We start from the raw sequence: 19,772 nt of genomic DNA, 5'->3' as shown, positions 1-19,772 counted from the left end.
TCTGGCCATAAGTAAGCAGAGTGCATATGCACTGTCTATAGACTGAGAGGACGAATGCATCCTTGTGAACCTGTCATTCCACAAATCCTGTTCCTTGCTTCCGGCATCTGCCAGGTGCAGGCAGTGCCTGGCCTTGTGGCCATTCCCCTCTGATGCTTGCCCCCCACTCCCACCTCTGGGCATCTCACACCTCCCTCTGCTTCCCCTTCACTGCCACTGCCACATAGCAGAAGATGATTTCACCTCCAAGATCCATAACTTAGTCACATCCCTAACGACTCCTTTCCGAGGACGTTCAAATTCCAATTCCAGGGTTTGGATAAGGCGCCCTGCGGGGAGCCACCACTCAGCCCTTGAAATGAGCCTTCAGGTAAAAGGTTGAGATTTGAGCCTTACAGCTAAGACTCATAAGCCAGATAAACTACTCTGCCTATAAAATATTCAGCCACAGTAATTTTAGCACGGCTAAGAGTGAAATAATATACTGTTTTTTTCATACTATTCTGTTTTACACACAGACACACACAACACACACACACACACACACGCACACAAGAAACACTCATACACATAACATAAGATAAATCTTTTAAAAATTTCATGGTCCTAGCATCCTGGCCAGGGGCTCTTGGATGACCTATAATACAGAGAAACAGAAAGGCAGACAGCTCCATGCAGAAGAGGGAAAATCTGTGAGTGACCTCCCTTTACACCAATTTCCTGTCTTGAAAATTCACTCACTCCATAATAGCAGCATTCATCCTTTCCACAGTGATACCCAATCACCTTGCATAAGGCCCCATCTCTTGTTTGTCTGTGTAGGCGGTGTGTGAGTATGCTCCTGGGTAAACTCACCTGTGCACGTGCCGGCAGAGGGCAGAGGTTAACTTCCGGTGTCTTCTTCGGTCACTTTCCACATTTCTTCTTTGAGACAGAGTCTCTTCCTGAACCTAGAGCTCATTGCCTGGCCAGTTAGTCTCCAGGGTCCTCCTTCCTCCACTGCCAGTGCTGAGGTTACCGGCGCGGGCTGCCACACCCAGATTTGACTTGAGCAGTGGTAATTAGAACGCAGGCTCTCAAGCATACCTGGGAAAGCCCTCTGCGCCCTCTGTAGCCTGAGGCCCCACCCACTTCCGCTAAGGCCACACCAGTGACCAATAGCTGTCCAGCATGTGAACCCTTGGGAGGCACACTAAAGTCCGGTCCTGAGCAGAGATTCCCAGACTGTATTCAAGGGAGGTGCTTTAAAGTTCGTGCGGCAGCTCACGGCCATCCTTTCTGTTTCTCCATTGGCTGAGCCATAATCTGCTTCATCAAGCTCCTGCTGCCTTCACTTCCCCCACCATGATGGACTGTGATGGAAAACAAAGCCTGTCTGCCTTAACTTGCTCTTGTCCGAGTATTTTATCACAGCAGCAAGAAGAAAAGCCACAGTCCAGGAAAATAAATCCTGGGAGGAGTGAGGCGATAGAGAGATTCTGAGTTCCTAGAAAGGAGTTAAGCCTCTGCGGTCAGATCAGTCGTACCCAGGGAACTTAAAGAACGTCCCAGAGTGATCATGGGAGCTGGGGGATGAGAAAAGGCGGCAGAGGGCTTAGCAGTAACTTCGCTTTCCTCCTTTAAAGGTCTCTATGGACTTCTGATTCTGTCCTTTCCCCCCACTTCAGGTAAATGTGTGGATTATTGAACCTCAAGGAATGAGATTTCTTCACGTCCCTGACACATTTGAAGGCCATTTCCAAGGCGTCCCAGTCATAGCCAAAGGACAGCAAAAGGTACTGGATGCATTGCACGCTGCCAGCTATCCGAGGTCCTGGCTCTTTTCCTCCTGCGCTCTGGACTGTGGTGGGGGCGGGGAGGGGAGAGGAAGAGTGGTCTGATGGGCTGAGATCGAAGGCTAGACTTTCTTTTCTATTACGTATACAAAGCAGCACTCCCAATTCTGCAATTTTGTTTCACCCACTCTGGAGCCTCCTTTTTCCCAAGGCATCTTACTTGACCAGTAGTCAGGGCAACCTTCACATAGAGAATTCTCATTAATCAAAATATTCACCTCAATTGTCCTTGCCTTACTGGCCAATAACAAACAAATACGAAAAGGTCAGAGTCCTCTAAGAACTTCCACAGACTCTTCTCAGAGTGAGAGCCATTCCTTCCACAGTATCTGGTGGAAAACTCGGCGAATCTCTTATTTAAAGGCCTGACGCCTGGAAAACAGTACCCCAGCCTGCTGGGTGCTCCTCTCGGGAGTCACTTCCCTGAGTATTGGACTAATGGGTGCTGTCACCCTGTGTGCATGAGCAGGGGCAACTGCCAAGCTCTCACCTGTCAGGCTCTGGGAGCACAGCTCAGCTTCTGATATCTCTGTTGGTCGCAGGCGCATGTCTCCTTCAGGCCCACAGTAGCACAGCAGAGAAAATGCCCCAACTGCACTGAGACTGCAGTAGAGGGAGAGTTGGTGGTGATATACGATGTCAACAGGGAAAAGAAGGCTGGAGAACTTGAGGTGAGTGCCACCAGGCTCTGGGAGAGCTACTACGCTGAGGCCAAAAGACTCTGGGCTGTTAAACACACTCTTTGGTTTGTGGGCAGCTTCTAGTTGTCAAAGGCAGCATTCAGGATACAGAGAAAAGACCATAATCATATTTTTCTGATATGTCTCCAAGAATTATCCTTTATGCCGTAAAAAAGCGATTAGAACTGTCTGTAGATATTGGCTTGTTGGTAAAGTACTTGCCATTGCAAACATGAAGACTCGAGTGCCACCCTCAGAACATACATAAAGAATCTGGGTATGGTACATGCTGTCCTGGTTTTATTTCTGTTTACTGTGATAAAGTACCCTAATTGGAAAACAAACTTATGGACAAAGGGGGCCTATTCAGCTGCTCACAATTTCAGGTTATAGCCCGTCATAGCAGGGAAGTCACAAAGGCAAGAGCTAAAAGTTGCTATTCACATCATGCCCAGAGTTCAGAGCAGAGACAAATGGATGCACACATGCTCACTTGCTCACTTGCTCCAGTTGAGCTAAATTTCTCTATTCTAGTGCAATTCAGAATCCCCCTGACAAGGGAATAGTGATGCCCACAGTGGACTGGGTCCTCCCACAACAGTTAACTTAAGACAACCCCACATTTACACAGACATACCCACAAGCCAATCCAATGTACACAACTCCTTTGAGACTCTCTCCTTGGATCACTCTAAACTGCATCTGGCTGACAATTAAAGTTGGCCACCAAACAGGCATTTGCACTCCCTTCCCTGCCCCCCACCAACTAAGTCCAACTCCCAAAATGGTAGATTGTGCTAAACTATCTCCTAGGGCCCAGTGAGAACACTGTTTCTTTGGAGACTTCCTTCCTAATCATAACATGTAGCACGCTGTGCCCAAACCACGTATTAGCTGTCCCTGTCCTCATTGGTCGAGACCTGCGAGGCCAAGACTGCCTGATTCACCATTACTTAGCAGAGTTTTACCCTGGACCAGGAGCTTGAGGTGGACACCCAGATGACATGGCGTAGGGCACAGTGGAACAGATTCAGGGGGAGGGGGAGCAGCACCGAGACTGGCTTAAACTCCCAGAACAGTGGAGCATGAGAAGGATGGGCACCTGCCACGCTTCCATCTCTGTCCTTATTTTCATCACCACAAACATGTCCTTCTCCTGCAGCCCGCCTCTCCTCTGTAATCTCCACCTCCGTTCTCCACCTTCCAAACACTGGTCAGCATCTGACTCAAACGTAAGTCTTCGTGGTTTTCTTTTTAGGTATTTAATGGATATTTTGTGCACTTCTTTGCTCCTGAGAACATGGACCCAATTCCCAAAAACATCCTTTTTGTTATTGATGTCAGTGGCTCCATGTGGGGAATTAAGATGAAACAGGTAAGGACTCCTTGTCCGCGCTGGTAGGTGAAGGCTCCGCCCTCTTTGGCTCTCTTGATAGTGCAGCAGGTCAGTGTACCCTCAGCCTCCCTACTTCAGGCTAAAACGAAGAAACTGCGCTAGTTGATTCTCACTGAATGAAGGTGTCAACCTTTCCCAAAGCTGTGGGGCTATTGTACGTCTACTGGGCTTCTGCCAAGATCAATGCTTCCTTCTCGTCTCCAAGTTTCCTCCTTTCTCTTCCCTCTTTTGATTGTGTGTGTGTGTGTGTGTGTGTGTGTGTGTGTGTGTGTGTATACATTTTAATTCTATGTCTTAAAACTCAAAACTTTGGAAAAGCTCCATCTTTATGTCACGTCTCTCATTCTGATCGTGTCTCAGCATGGCGTTTAGCTTTAGTACGTTGCCATTAGTCACAAGTAACTACATACTCATGAGAGGTATAGGGGGATTTTGCAAGTTACTACCACAGTCAGCAAAAGCCAGGCAAGTGAAAGCCCCTGTCTCAAAACCCAAGGGAGATGGCGCCTGAGGAATGACAGCCAAGGTTCACTTCTGGCCTACACATGCACACATACATACACGCATACACACACACACATACATATACACATGTGCGCGCTCATATGCACGCACAAAGTGACTTCATATATTGCCTTGTGTTTTTGAGGGAATGGTACCCAGTTAAATATTGTAAATAACTGTTCCTTTCTTCCTTTCATCATCCAATAATATCTGTGAAGTACCTACTATGTGTCCAGCAGCACCAAGGAAATACCTAAATTTGTGCTGTTTATCTTGAAGTAGGACCAGTCAAACTGGTACAGTTAAGAATATAGAAAAATTTGAGCATCCAAAGTCCAGTAGTACACACTCAGACATAAGGGGTGGGTCTGTGTTGCCTGTGGAGTTTCCTTGATAAGCTGAGCTTGAGTTGGAACTTGGAGGGTGAACAGGGCCAGAGATGAGTCTCTGGATTTCTCCTTCGGCTTGAGTTGTATGTAATGAGACCTCTCTCGGTTCTCTTTGAGACAGACTGTGGAGGCGATGAAGACCATATTGGATGACCTGAGAACAGAAGACCAATTCTCTGTGGTTGATTTCAACCATAATGTTCGAACCTGGAGAAGTGATTTAGTTTCAGCCACTAAAACACAAGTTGCAGATGCCAAGAGATACATCGAGAAAATTCAGCCTAGTGGAGGTAGGTGGGTTTACAGGGAAACTTCCAGAAGTCTCAGCTGGTGTCTCTCAAGAATCATATCCCTTCTGAGTGTAGTGACAGGTCTTACAATCTTAGACTTAGGAGACTGAGGTGGAAGAATTGCAAGTTCAGTTGTTCCCCTGAGCTACAGTTAGTTCAAGACCAGCCTGGACTGTACAGTGGAACCTCGTCTCCAACAACAACAACAACAACAACAACAACAACAACAACAACCAAGATTTGCTATTCTCTACCAAACTGGTATATGCTCAGTCTGCAATAGTCTACCTTAAATAATACCTTTATTAAGTTTTAAAAATGAATACCATTTGTGGAGAAATAATAACACACAATACATTTCACATATGTCTTTAAACAGTCCAACATTTTACCAAAAATGTTTAGTAAGTCATCCTAGGCTTCCTTATTAACTATGTAATGTAACGTATGTATGTATGTATGTGTGTGTGTGTGTATGTATGTATGTGTGTATGTATGTGTGTATGTATGTATGTATGTATGTGTGTGTGTGTATGTATGTATGTGTGTATGTATGTGTGTATGTATGTATGTATGTATGTATGTGTGTGTGTGTGTTGTGCATATGTATAAAATGTAAAGACCTTCCAGGTATCTCAGCAAGGTCATTTAGAGTCCTTAAGTTTGCTACTTTACAAGATGACAGACCGATGCATTAAAGGCCCTATTCATCTCTAAGGGGCTAGTTTAAAGCAAATAATTTACTGCACTGTGAGATCCTGATGATAGAGAAATTTGTCACTTAGAAAGCAACCAAGTGAACTTTTAATACTGAGCAAATTATGCATATGTCGTTAAAAGACAGATGAACCTGAATCCAAGTTGTGTCGGGGAGAGGGGGGAGGGAGGGGAAGAAGGGGGAGGGAAGAGAGAGAGAGAGAGAGAGAGAGAGAGAGAGAGAGAGAGAGAGAGAGAGAGATCATTATGTTACTTTAACAGGCACAAATATCAACGAGGCACTGCTGCGAGCAATTTTCATTTTGAATGAAGCCAGTAACTTGGGATTGTTGAACCCCGACTCAGTCTCTCTGATCATTTTGGTTTCTGATGGAGACCCAACAGTGGGCAAGTATTGCTTCAATTTTCTACTGACAAATGTTTTCACTGTTTGTTCTTAAGAATGTTATTTATGTAATGTGGGAACCCTAATGGCACAGACATACATTTCAAAAACGCTTTAAACCCTGGCTTCTGAAAGGAAGTGTCCTGACCCAGAAGCACCCAGGAGCAATCTTTTTTTTAAAAACTTGTGTGAAAAGATTTTCTTTTGCATAATGAGAGCTAATGAAAGATGGAAGGCATTAAAATAGAAATAAAAATAAGACTCAGCAGAATTAAATATATAGAATTGTACAAAACCAGCAGCGTTATTAACCAGAAAGTGGAAGCACCTGGAGGTGAATTTGCACAGCGATCGTGACAGGAAGTCAAGGGGAGTTTAAAACAATCCACACATGGTCAGTTGCTAAGCCACTCCAGTCAGCACTGCTCTTAAATCCCTCTCTTTCTCCCCCTACAACACAAGCTCAGAAAGCTAAGGTTGAGCTCTATTCTACAGTGTGAGAACTGCTAGTGCATGCTGGGAAATTCATTTATTTTCTCAATGTTGGGCCTGGGAAGATGGTAGATGGGAGTGGGGCATGGCACGCTTTTATCTCAGTGCCCTCAGCAATGTACTCTTTATTATTCTTCACGTCCTTTCCAACCCGCCACGGGAGAAATGGCTGCTGGCTTAGGCAACCTTTAAATACGTCAATTTTTTTCTTATCTACAAAATGGTTTCAGCAACTCCCTGTTGCTATTACCTGATGTTATTTTTGTTTGTGTTTTTATGTTGATAAGTGTTAGGAACAGTGAATGCTAGATGGTGTGGCAGTGGCTGGGTTGTCATGCCCCCCAAGGGGGGTGTCTAACCAGTGCTGTATAGCTGGGCAACATAGAAGCGTGGGAGGCAACTGCCACAGTGACATCCAGGGTTTCCAAAGGATGAGCGAGGACCCTTTCATTAGTACTGAGCATTTGCTATGTGTTTGCGGTTAGTCACAGTTTTCCCCATTTATATCTTGTGGCTTTTAATAAAATCATAAAGAATAAAGGGAAATATATATTTAAATTATGCCTGTTACTTACTCTTGTTTCCTAATCACTCATTTCCTCACTGGAGTTAGTCTCTGGCTACTAGATTCCTTAGGCCTTGGTGCATTCCTATTTTACTCTATGAACATATTTGTGTATACATATATGTGTGTGTATATACATGCATATATGCATATACATGCATGTATTATGCTAAGGATACCCAAAATGCATGAATTTACTTTGATTTGTCTCTTTTTAAAAAAAATACTTCTAAGAGTCGGGCATGGTGGCACATGCCTGTAATCCCAGAACTCAAGGAGGCAGAAGTAGGTGGATCGCTGTGAATTTGAGGCCAGCCTGGTCTACAAAGAGAGTCCAGGACAGCCAAGGCTACACCGAGAAACCCTATCTTGAAAAACCAAACGACAACAACAAAGCAAAACTATCTTTAAGAAGCTGGAAAGATGACTTGGTGGCTAAAAGTATTTACTTTGCAGTACACATGGGTTTGGTTTCTAGCACCTATAAGGTGTCTCAAAACCATCCCTAACTCCAGGGCGTCTGGTGTCCTCTTCTGACCTCCAAGGCCACTAAGCTCATACATAGTGCACATACATGCATGCAGCACACCATTCATACACATAAAGTAAATACATTTTTTAAACTTAAATACCTTTGGTGGGACTAGGGAAATGGGGGGGGGGGGTGACCGTAAAAGTACTTACTCTACAAGCCTAAAGATCTGGGTTTGAATCTTCAGAATGCATGCTCTTAAGAAACTGGACATGGGGGTGGTAGTGGTACACACCTTCAGTGCCAGCACTCGGGAGGCAGAGGCAGATGAATCTCTGAAAATGAGACCTGCCTAGTCTACAGAGCAAGGATGGCCAAGGCTACACAGAGAAATCCTGTCTCAAAAAAAAACCCCAAAAGGATCTGTACGTGGCTTTTCATCCTCGTAAAGTCAGCACTGTGGAAACAGAGACAGGAGAACTCAGGAGCTTGCCAGCCAGCCTGCCTTGCCAACATGGCACGTTTCCAGTTCAGTGCGAGACCCAATCTCGAGCGAATAAGGTGGGGAAAGATACAGGAAAACCCTGAGCATCTTCCTCCAGCTTCTGCATGTGTGCCCGAGGCGTGCACACCTGCACACACGCATGCATAAACGGCTTACTCTCTGACACAAACAAAAACACAGCATCTTTGAAGATGAAAGTAGCAGAGCAGCTAGTTGGAAGGAGAAATAAGATCAGCAGGAGTGGGCGGAGTGACACAAGAAGGACGGCAGAGTGAAGACATACGCCTCAAATACATGATGTGCTTGTGCAAGATGCAGCAGTAAAACCCGTTTTTATAAGGAATAATATATACTAATAAAACTTGGGAATGTTTTTGAGACGTTTCAATATGAATAGCTAGGGTGGCTGCAGAGGATTTCCCAGCTCGGCTGCTCCATAGTCTAACCACGTTCCCTTACAGGTGACTTGTTGGGTTGTTTCTAATATGTCTCTATACCCAAATACTGTTGCTAGGCACCACTGTGCCCGCTTCAGTGCTTCATGAAAGTGTGCATCTATTTAAAAGGTCCTACATTTTGGCTCACGATATCAGAGGGCAAGTGTAGTTTCAGTCTGGATGTGTTTTGAAGATGAACCTCTTTTTACGGCGTCCTCTTGCCTTTCTGTCGTCGCCAACTCCAGGTGAACTGAAACTGTCCAAAATTCAGAAGAATGTGAGGCAGAGCATCCAGGACAACGTCTCCTTGTTTAGTTTGGGGATAGGATTCGATGTCGACTACGACTTTTTGAAGAGATTGTCCAATGAAAATCGTGGTATTGCTCAGCGGATCTACGGGAACCAGGACACATCCTCCCAGCTCAAGGTAGCATCTCTTGGCTCCCTCCCTGGCGCTCATCCCGTTGCCCATGCACCTGTCAGACAAGTGCTTGGCCCTGGCCTCACGGTTTCACACTAGTCAGTGCGGAAAACAGTGATGAGAATGTGTGAGAAGGCAGCTGAATAGTGTCAGAAGAGGACACCAGACCCCCTGAAGTTAGGGATGGCTTTGAGACACCTTATAGGTGCTAGAAACCAAACCCATGTGTACCACAAAGCAAGTACTTTTAACCGCCGAGTCATCTCTCCAGTTTCTTAGAGACATTTTTTGCTTTGTTGTTGTTGTTGTTGTCATTTGGTTTTTCAAGATAGAGTTTCTCAGTGTAGCCTTGGCTGTCCTGGACTCTCTTTGTAGACCAGGCTGGCCTCAAATTCACAGCGATCCACCTGCTTCTGCCTCCTTGAGTTCTGGGATTACAGCCAACAACGGCATTTGTTGTCCTAACCACATTCACCCGTAAGATCCTGACAACTATTCAGTTGCCTTCTCACACATTCTCATCACTGTTTCCTGCACTGACTAGTGTGAAACCGTGAGGCCAGGGCCAAGTGCTTGTCTGTTCTGTGAGCCAGAAGGCCTTCTCAAGCCCCAAGCCTCTGCCAGCCTCCTCATCCCACTGTCACAGCCACCTGTTTTCTCTTTGAATTGTGTTGTGTTGGCAGTTTTGAATATTGTTTTCATAATGTAAACCAAGTCCAGCTATGCCCTTTAAGCTTCCTTAAAGAAGAGACAGACCAATTGGGTGGCATGGTGATAGATGCCTTTAATTTTAATATTCAGGAAGTAGAAGCAAATGGATCTCTGTGGGTTCAAGGCCAGCCTATACCCATAGCAAGTTCCAGGCCAGCTATCACATAGGACACACACACACACACACACAGAGAGAGAGAGAGAGAGAGAGAGAGAGAGAGAGAGAGAGAGAGAGAGAGAGAGAGAGAGAGAAAGAAGGAGAGGGAGGGAGGGAGAGAGAGGAGAGGGAGGGAGGGAGGAAGGGAGGAAGGGAAGGGGAGAGAAACAGACAGAGAGACAGAGACAGAGTTGTTTATTTGATTGTATTTTTAAATAACATTACTTTATTCCAGTTAATACACAGCATCCTCACACTGATAGTTTGAGGAAGCCACTGAACATGTCTGTACCTCCCCGTGAAGGTCTGTCCAGCTAGAGTGGCCATTCTGATCCAGGCAGCTTCCCTTGAGGCTTCACAACTTTGTTATCAGTTAAGCTCTTCATGTGTGTGTCTGCCACATTAAAAACAGAAAGAAAAACGAGGACTGACTTGAACTGGCCAATAGTTACCATTATAAACTCCTCCATGACTTTGGTGTTTACTAAGTGGACAACCAAATTATGCCAACACCGGGCGCAGCATCTGAAGCTTGAAATACGTGGGAGATATGGGTCTAATTCAGGTCATTTCTACCATGATGGCTTTTATTACGAATGCCCACAAGCTTTCATTTCTGATCATAATACAAAGGGGAGAGATTCTTGGCTCTTAAATTGTAGATAATTTCCTAAGAGCATGTTTTTGTCTTCTGGCTTAGAGTTCATGACCACACGTTTGTCTATCACCCCAGCAATCCATGCAAATAAATTAAAGATATCTGCTACATAAGTGAGAAGTCTGGGGCAAGGGGGGGATACTTTAGATCTACAAAGTGGTGTGAAAATAACTACTTGTGCATTTTTTTTTTCTTTCCTATGACTTCTAGAAATTTTACAACCAGGTCTCGACTCCGCTGCTCAGAAATGTTCAGTTCAACTACCCCCACGCGTCAGTAACGGATGTCACTCAGAACAGTTTCCACAACTTCTTTGGAGGTTCTGAGATTGTCGTGGCAGGGAAATTGGATCCCAGCAAATTGGCGGAAGTTCAGGGCATCATCACTGCCACTTCGGTACATTTGCTTCCCTGCTTCTCCTAAAAATACCAACTGGTCCCTAGTGCACTCAGTCTGTGTTAACAAGCTAGCGTTCTGCTCCCCAGCATCTTGTGTGCAGAACAGAAGCAAGAGGTGAAAGGGGAGGCATGGTACACCCCTGTCATCTTTTCAGCCACTCTATAAAACCTTACTTTTTCACCCAAACACAGCCCCAGTCTCTGGAATTTGTGCACTAAACCTATCCAGTCAAGGCTCTCTTCCCTGTATAACCCCAAAGTGCATTTACACAAGATGAATTGACTGTAATTCTGATCCCTTTGGGCTCCATCAACTGATACTTCCATTGTCCAGGCTAACACGGAATTGGTCTTGGAAACCCTGAGTGAGATGGATGACTTGGAGGATTTTCTATCAAAAGACAAGCATGCAGACCCGGACTTCACCAAGAAACTTTGGGCCTATCTCACAATCAACCAACTGCTAGCAGAGAGGTAAGAAGAGTGTACACTGCTGAGATTTACAAATATGAAATGCCCATCTAGAGCATCTGAAGTCAAGGCTGGGGATGTAGCTCAGTGTGAAAGCCTTTGCCTCGCACACACAGGCTCTAGGCACAATTACTATACTGCCAGCAAAACAGCATTTGGGACCAAGAAAGAAATCAAATTGATAGAGGGATTTGGTTATTAATGACTGGTTCACAGCACTTTTAACTACAGCTGGGTTATTTCGTCGTCTTCTTCTCCTCCACCTCTTGCTCCTCCTCCTCCTCCTCTTCTTTTTTTCTTTTTATTACAAATGTAGCATGGATTCTGGAGAGATAGCTCAGCAGTTAAGAGCACTGGCTTCCCTTCCAGAGCACTGGGTTCCACTCCTAGGACCAGCATGATAGCTCACAACCTTCTGTAACTCTAGTTCCAGAGGATACATACCCTGTTCTGGTATCTGTGGGCACTGCACACGTGTGGTGCGCAGAAACATAGATGGAGACAAAGCACACACAAACACACATACACACACATACACGCACATTAAATGTTTAAAATTTAAATGCCAACATGTGAGATGTGTGATGTGCATTAATTTTAAGCATGTAGTTTAATGGATAAGTATGTATATATACATATGTACATTGAAATATATATATATATATATATATATATATATATATATATATATATATCAAATTTAATGGCCAACCTGCTGTAAATGTAGAAGCATTAAGGGTTCCGTTGCTCTCCTTTCCTACATCCAGAGGAAGCCACTGTTTCGACATGTATTGTGACTAATTGGCTTTGTCTGTTGCTAAGTTTCACATAACCATGCAACCCATTTCTGACTTTCACTCAACTTGACACCTGTTAGATTCAGCCATGTCACTGAGACTGTCAATAGTCCATTCGCATTTCCTCTGGAAAACAGGTCCAAGGGAAAAAATCTGGCTGTGTGATTCTATTGTCCCCCCCAAGGAACAGCTCCTTGATACTTATGCCATCTCTGGCTTCTCAGTTGAGCTGTGTTTCAAGTCTCTAGCATAAAACTCCATCATTAGAAAAACACTTACACACATGCACCAGAGTTTCATGGGGATTTTTGCCAAAAGAAACAAAGTTTCCTTTTCACCTCTCCGATTGGACTCTCAGGAAGATGGCCCAAGATCATTGAACTAGGTTACAAGAATTGTAACCACCATATAACTGGACTCACAGGGGAAATCCCTGATGTCAATAAGATTATATACTTTTTAAAAATACACAGAGCTATAAGCTGTGGTTTTTGAAGTAAGAAAGAAATATCTCTTCTCCTTGGACAGAAGTACATTTGCTATACCTAAAGGCATAGAGAAGTTGCTCTGAAAGTTAAATATTGATTTTTTAAAGCTTTGTAAAAAGATCAGTGGCTGCTAGAATTCCAGGTAATGGATAGAGCCCAGAGCATTTTAGGGCACAGGAACTGTTCTATATGACTCTGCAATGACAGGCCTGTCATGTCCATTTCTGTACAAGTAAACCCCAGTGTAAACTACTCGTCCATATGTCAATGCATGTTCATCTTCTGTCACACTTGTACCTCTCTGGTACAAGAGGTCTGTAATCCAGGAGGCTATGGGTGGGGTACATGGAGAATTTTCCCAGTACCTTTTACTCAAGCTCACCATGAACCTAAAACTGCTCTGAAAAAAAAAAAAGTCTTTAAAAACAATCTCTTGAGGGACCAGTGAGATGGCTCAGTAGCTAAAGGAGCCTGTGCCTGTGCCTGGGCTTATCCACCTGAGTTTGTTCCTGGGGTCCTACATGGTGGCAGGAAAGAAGCAACTCCCACAGGCTGTTCTCTGACTTTTACACAGGCACTATGGCACATGTGCGTGCATGCACGTGTACACACACACACACACACACACACACACACACACACCAAATAAATGTGATTTTAAAACATTCCCTCGAGAGCACATAGCTAGATAAAATATTAAGGTCCATGAAAGCTGTTATTTCCCTTTCCCTTGGCTTAGGCACCCTCAACTGTGCGCAGGTCTTGGTTGAATATCAGTGGGGGAGGGGAGAGGCTTGGAGTATGAGTTCACCCTTGTGTGTAGTGATAGTTTTCAATATCTGTCCCCCGAATGCAGAAGTCTGGCTCCTACAGCTGCCATCAAAAGGAAAATCACAAAAACAATCCTGCAGATGTCTCTAGAACATCATATTGTGACTCCACTCACTGCCATGGTGATTGAGAACAATGCTGGGGACGAACGCATGCTGGCTGACTCCCCACCGCAGGACCACTCCTGCTGCTCAGGTCAGTGCTTTGGGCACTCATGGGGCAACAATACGGACTGGTCTTCTTATCTCGTGTTGAAGTCCCAACGCATCTGCTCCCATCTCCGATCCACCTCTTGTTTCCAGCTTGTGCCTGTAATTGCTCAAACTTGCTCCTTCATTTTGTTTGGCACATTATGAACACCTGAAATCCCAGCATTCCTAAGGCCAAGGCAGGAGGATATGACATCCCAGGCTACGATGAGCTGCCTAGTGAATTCATGACTAGCCTAGGCTACATAACAAGACCCTGTCTGAAAATAAAGGAGAGCCTGGAGAGACGGCCCAATAGTTAATAGCACTTCACACTTTTCCTAAGGACCAAGGTTTGATTGCCACATGATGCCTCACAACCATCTTTATCTTCAGTGTTCCAGAGGATCTGACACCTTCTACTGGCTTCTGTGGGCACCAGACATGCATGTGGACAGACATACATGCAAGCAAACACTCATACACATAAAAAAAAAAAAAACTTTTAAAAAAGCAAAACAAGGCCAAGTGGTGGTGGCACACGCCTTTAATCCCAGCACTCCGGTGTCAGACGGAGGTGGATCTCTGTAAGTTCAAGGCCAGCCTGGTCTACAAAGTGAGTCCAGGACAGCCAAGGCTACACAGAGAAACCCTGTCTTGAAAAACCAAAAAAAAAAAAAACTTTAATGATTTATCAGTTGACAATGTCCTTCTACGATACAGTTTTTTAAGATTTCTTTTTATTATGTGTCTGGGTGAGTGCACTACATTATTTTAGCTGGTGCGTTGGTTCCTGGGGACTCCTAGTGGGGACACAGGGGAACTGCATGTATTTGTTAGAAAATTAGGCAAGGGAAATGGCTGAGACAGTCTTCCAAGCATAAGGACCTGATCTCAATACCCAGCACGCACCTAAAAGTCAGGGTGTGGTGGCATCCACTTGTAATCTCAGCACCAGGGAGGTGGAGACAAAGGAATCCTAGGGGCTTAGTGGCCAGCCAAGCCAGCCTAAAATCATCAGTCCCCAGGTCCCAGTACACTTCTCAAATCACAAAGTGGACAGCTCCTAAGAACCAACACTCAAGGTTAACCCCTGACCTCCCCGCATATGTGCACCCACATGCACATATACATATACACAGCCACACCCTCCATACCTGCATCACACAGACACACACACACAGAGACACACACACGCACACACACACACACACACACACACTTATGCAGAGTACATATGAAAACTGTGGGCCTAGAAACAGCCTTGAATATCATCCTTGTGGTCTATGTCCCATGGGAAGTCTTATTTATAGCTAAGGCTAAGATGGGGTCAATTAGACTCTCTCCCTCTGTCGTCCCCTGGTGCACAGTCTTGAGAGTGGGTGTCATGCTTTACAATGATCTTCTGAGGTTTTAATGTCGTTCAAGTAGGTTCAGTGATAACAGCTCTCTATGTAGCCAAGGACAGCCTGGAATTCCTGGTCCTCCTGCCTCTACTTCCTGAGTGCTAGGGATTGTAGGCATGCGTCACTATGCCCAGCAGAGTGGACCGATTTAAAGTCCTAGATACTAAAAGGATTGCATCGCAGGCTCCTGCAGTGTGATGCTAGAAGGGAGAGAGAGGAGGAGGACTCTGACTAAAAAGAGGAGTTGTCGGTTGAAGCCCAGTAGCAGAGTGCCTACTTTGCACAGTCAAAACTCTGGCTTCGATACCTAGAACTGCACTTTTTTTTTTTAGATGGGGAAAAGAAAAACCTTAGCTGAGAACCTTTGGTTGGCAAAGAGGATGCAAAAAGCAGATTCTCTAAGTTGAATACAATTACTTTTTTTCCTTTTTCTTCTTTTTTCTTTCTTTTTGTGTTTTGTTTTGTTTTGTTGGTTTTTCAACACAGGGTTTCTCTGTGTAGCCTTGGCTGTCCTGGACTCACTTTGTAGACCAGGCTGGCCTCGAACTTACAGAGATCTGCCTGCCTCTGCCTCCCCTAGTACTGGGATTAAAGGTGTGCACCACCATCACCCAGCTGAATACAATTTCTATGGAAGGGAAACATGGTAACTAATGGATGTGAGTTCGCCTACACAGGAGCACTGTATTATGGCACCAAGGTTGCCTCGGGTTCCATCCCATCGTGGGCCAGCCCATCCCCGACGCCAGTGATGGCCATGCTTGCAGTAGGGGCGAAGCCACTGGAGTCCACTCCACCTCCACATTTGAGTCAAGGTAAAAAGCATTTCTCCCTTCTCCACCCATCAGAAACCCTGTGTGAACATCCATAAACTAATAGAATCGCCATCTTGAGAATCTAGGTGATTTGCAGGTATTGTTGCCTTCTGTGGAGAGACAACAGATTCGTGCGTTAGTCTGCTGCAGCCGCCATAACAAAATAACCGAGACTAGAGCACTTCCGGTGCCTCTTCTTATTAGGGCACTAATCTTAGCATCAGGCCTCATTCTTGACCTAATTAATGTAAACCTAATGACCTCCGAAGGGCTCCATGACCAGATACCATTATATTTTGAGGGGTAGGGCTCAGGATATGAGTTTGCATGGGAACAAACACATACACAGCACTGCTTCCAACTGTGTGGGTGAGCCTTCTGGAACAGAAGATGCTCTTCTCAGGGAAATGTCCTGGTGGGGCATGGCTTCACTGTTCATGGACAGCCTCCATTGGCTAAGAACTTAGTAGTTGCTCAGTAAGTGGTTGTTATCCTTGAATAGGAGCTATCAATTTTTTTTTTAATCCAAATGCATCATTATCTTTTGCAGAACAGCATGTGGTGGGGGCGGGGCTAGGGGGTGGTGCAGATAGTAGGTGTGATCACCTGAAAGCAATAACATGTTTCTTGGTGTTTGGGCATTGACAACCCCATTGAGCACTGCTCCACCTCTTTGACACCTTCCCTCTCAACATGTGAGACAAAGGCGCCACCTGGAAGACATAGGAGTAAATGCATCTCCTCGGGGTGCCCCACCCCTAACCCCCAGAACTAACAGAAACTGCTACCTTTACAACCATGTGTGCTGCCAATTGCTGAAGTGACCAGGTTTGCAAGAGATAAAAGTTTACTCACACAGTGGGCAAACATGGGGAGACATGGGGCATGACACAGGTCTCAAAGTCAAAGTGATATTCATAGGACAAAGAAGCAGCGATAGATGTGTGGGGAATGACTGGAGGTGAAGAGATCCGTGGTTTACAAACACACAATTAAATTTCATAGGCCTTTGTGAAAGTCCACATCCGTGGACTTCCTGGCAGCCCCCGGAGCATTGTATGTGCTTTCTGTCCTTCTTTGTCATAGAGATGGCTCCAGGCCCCCTCCCTACAGGAAGGTCCCACTGGCCAGCAGCATATGGATTGACGGAATTGGAAGCCGTGTGGAAAGCTAGTTCCTGTTGTAAATATAAGTGCAGATCTCTAGGTTCTCTTGAATGGACTCTCATATTTAAACAGACAAAAACAAACAACTTCAGATGGACCAAAGAGGTGGCACCAAGGGTAAAGGCGTTTTCTAACAAGCCTAATATTCTGAGTTTGATCCTGTAACCTGCAAGGTTCCACACATGCACACAAATAAGTGAACACATTTTTTAAAAAGAAGAAAATAATCTCTTGAACTGACAGTTTAAGACTGTTGAGCCAGCATGATGGCATAGGCTACCAATGCCAAGCTGAGGAGGCCAGCATGGACACATAGCAATATCCCATTTCACAGAAGAAAAAAATGAAGATGTCACTCTGTGGGAGATCACATGCCTAGTGTGTGCAAAGTCCTAGGTTTTATTTCACAGTACAGCTGAGAGAGGAGAGGGAGGGAGGGAGGGAGAGGGAGAGACAGGGAGAGGGAGAGACAGAGGGAGGGAGGGAGAGGGGGAGAGAGAGAGAGAGAGAAGGGTGCATTGGCTGTACACTAGTTTCTCTGCTCTCAGTTATCCCGCCTGTAATATGAGACAATGGCTGTGGGGTTGTTATAAAGCAGAATCTCATATCTAGACATTCAACAAATTCTAACTAGTGTTTGGTCTATAAATCTTAGCATTTCAGGAATGTATAAAGTTGCCATAGAGATCTCCAACCTACTTCCAACCCTATCAAAAGTTAAAACTACACTGACTAGCTTAAGGATGAGTTCCATCTCGTTTGCTGAGAAACACGTCAATTCAACATGACAGTGCAGGGTGAATACTGTTTACTGACCTAACTGATGGAATTTCAGTAAAGTAGGATGGCAGAACTAATCATTGTCTCTCATAAAACAATTTTATTCAAGCAAACTGTCCTAATGTTTGTTCTAGTGCTGTAAGGAGACACCATGACCATGGCAATTCTTGTTTTAAAAAAAAAAAAAAAAGGCATTTAACTAGGGGCTGGCTGGCTTACAGCTTCATAGGTTTAGTCCATTATCCTCATGGCAGGGAGCATGGCAGCACTCAAGCAGACATGGTGCTGCAGAGGCGCTGAGAGTTCTACATCTGGATCTGCAGGCAGCAAGAAGAGAGAAGCCACTGGCTCTGGCTTGGGCTTTTGAAACCTCAGAGCCTATCCTCTGTGCCACACTTCCTCCAAAAAGGCCACTTCTACTCCAACAAGGCCACGCCTAATCCTTTTCAAGTGGTGCAACTCCCTAGTGACTGAGCGTTCAAATATATGAACCTGGGGGCTGGGCGATCTTATTCAAACCGCCACAGGTTGATGTGTTTATATAGAAGGATACATTTACCATAATTATTTTTCAAAGGAGCCATTGTTTCACACTTTAACAATGCCCCCTGGTGCCCAGCTTTGACATTAATCAATGAACCAAGTATTTGTTAACTATCTAGAATGACCTATGTGGTTTGAGGAATTAAAGAAAATAACAGGAGCTGATCTAATGCATTCCTGTGATCCTGCCTTCTGGAGGCTGAGACAAGAGCACAAGTTCAAAACCAGCCTGGGTTACAAAGGTAGATCCTGCTTCAAAAAACCCAACAATGACAAACAGCATCTTCCTTTTTATAATTTTGTTTTTGTTTTCCTTGTATATTTTCTAGTGGAAAATGACCCTCACTTCATCATTTACCTGCCAAAAAGCCAAAAGAAGATTTGTTTCAATATTGACTCAGATCCTGGAAAAATCCTTAACCTGGTGTCTGATCCAGATTCAGGTAACATAAAAACAGGCTTAATTTGCATTTACTAATTGCATGATTTCCATGCTTTCTTGGAGTGGCCAGGGATTCCTTTCTTTCCTCACCTCCCTAGATAGTCTACAGTCTTAAAATTTTTATAACTAATGAGAAATTGAATTACATATATTACTAAGCACCTTGAGCAATTATAACTTAAAATATATATTCTAAGCATGAGCTAGCTGATGTTATTTTGACTTAATTATTTTATTAAAATGTTAATGGGGGCTGAAGAGATAGCTCAGAGGTTAAGAGCTCACTAGCTGCTCTTCCAAAGGTCCTGAGTTCAATTCCCACCAACCACATGGTGGCTCACAACCATCTATAATGAGATCTGGTGCCCTCTTCTGGCTTGCAGGTATAAATGCAGGCAGAACACTGTATACTTAATAAATAAATATTACAAAAATAAAATGTTAATGGTAAGATGAGATTTTATAAAGAAAAAATGTTCTACTATAAAATGTTATTTTGCAAAGTTGTCAGATTTTATAAATACAAACTGTGGTGGGGCACAGGAGAGAAAGCATGTTTTCCTTTACAGGGATTTTAGTCAATGGGCAGCTTATTGGCGCCAAAAAAGCAGAGAATGGAAAACTAAGCACCTACTTTGGAAAGCTAGGATTTTATTTCCAAAAAGAAGACATGAAAATAGAAGTCAGCACAGAGAGCATCACCCTGAGCTACGGGTCTTCTACATCTCAATTGTCCTGGTCTGACACTGCTCATCTTGGAAAAGAGAGGCAAGTATTAGAGTCCACCTTGATTCCCATCTGCCCTTGGGACATGGCTGCAGAAGTAAGCCTAA

The 19,772-nt window shown here is 44.5% G+C and overlaps 1 protein-coding gene across 1 annotated transcript in view; it reads left to right on the top strand.

Annotated features, from left to right (window-relative positions):
- Window positions 1–19,772, top strand: part of Itih2 (inter-alpha-trypsin inhibitor heavy chain 2) — a 35,911-nt gene that overhangs the window by 12,625 nt on the left and 3,514 nt on the right. Inside the window, exons 7-18 of the mRNA XM_051151393.1 lie at window positions 1,668–1,775; window positions 2,378–2,506; window positions 3,774–3,890; window positions 4,926–5,094; window positions 6,073–6,198; window positions 8,913–9,094; window positions 10,825–11,010; window positions 11,347–11,486; window positions 13,625–13,794; window positions 15,871–16,008; window positions 18,827–18,940; window positions 19,509–19,707. Of these exons, the coding sequence (XP_051007350.1) occupies window positions 1,668–1,775; window positions 2,378–2,506; window positions 3,774–3,890; window positions 4,926–5,094; window positions 6,073–6,198; window positions 8,913–9,094; window positions 10,825–11,010; window positions 11,347–11,486; window positions 13,625–13,794; window positions 15,871–16,008; window positions 18,827–18,940; window positions 19,509–19,707 (1,778 nt within the window). The remainder of the gene's footprint in view (window positions 1–1,667; window positions 1,776–2,377; window positions 2,507–3,773; window positions 3,891–4,925; window positions 5,095–6,072; window positions 6,199–8,912; window positions 9,095–10,824; window positions 11,011–11,346; window positions 11,487–13,624; window positions 13,795–15,870; window positions 16,009–18,826; window positions 18,941–19,508; window positions 19,708–19,772) is intronic.

Source organism: Acomys russatus, chromosome 9, assembly GCF_903995435.1.
Source record: "Acomys russatus chromosome 9, mAcoRus1.1, whole genome shotgun sequence".
NCBI classification, from domain to species: domain Eukaryota; kingdom Metazoa; phylum Chordata; class Mammalia; order Rodentia; family Muridae; genus Acomys; species Acomys russatus.
Note: the sequence above shows the minus strand (reverse complement) of the source record. Positions and strands in the feature narration are given on the sequence as shown.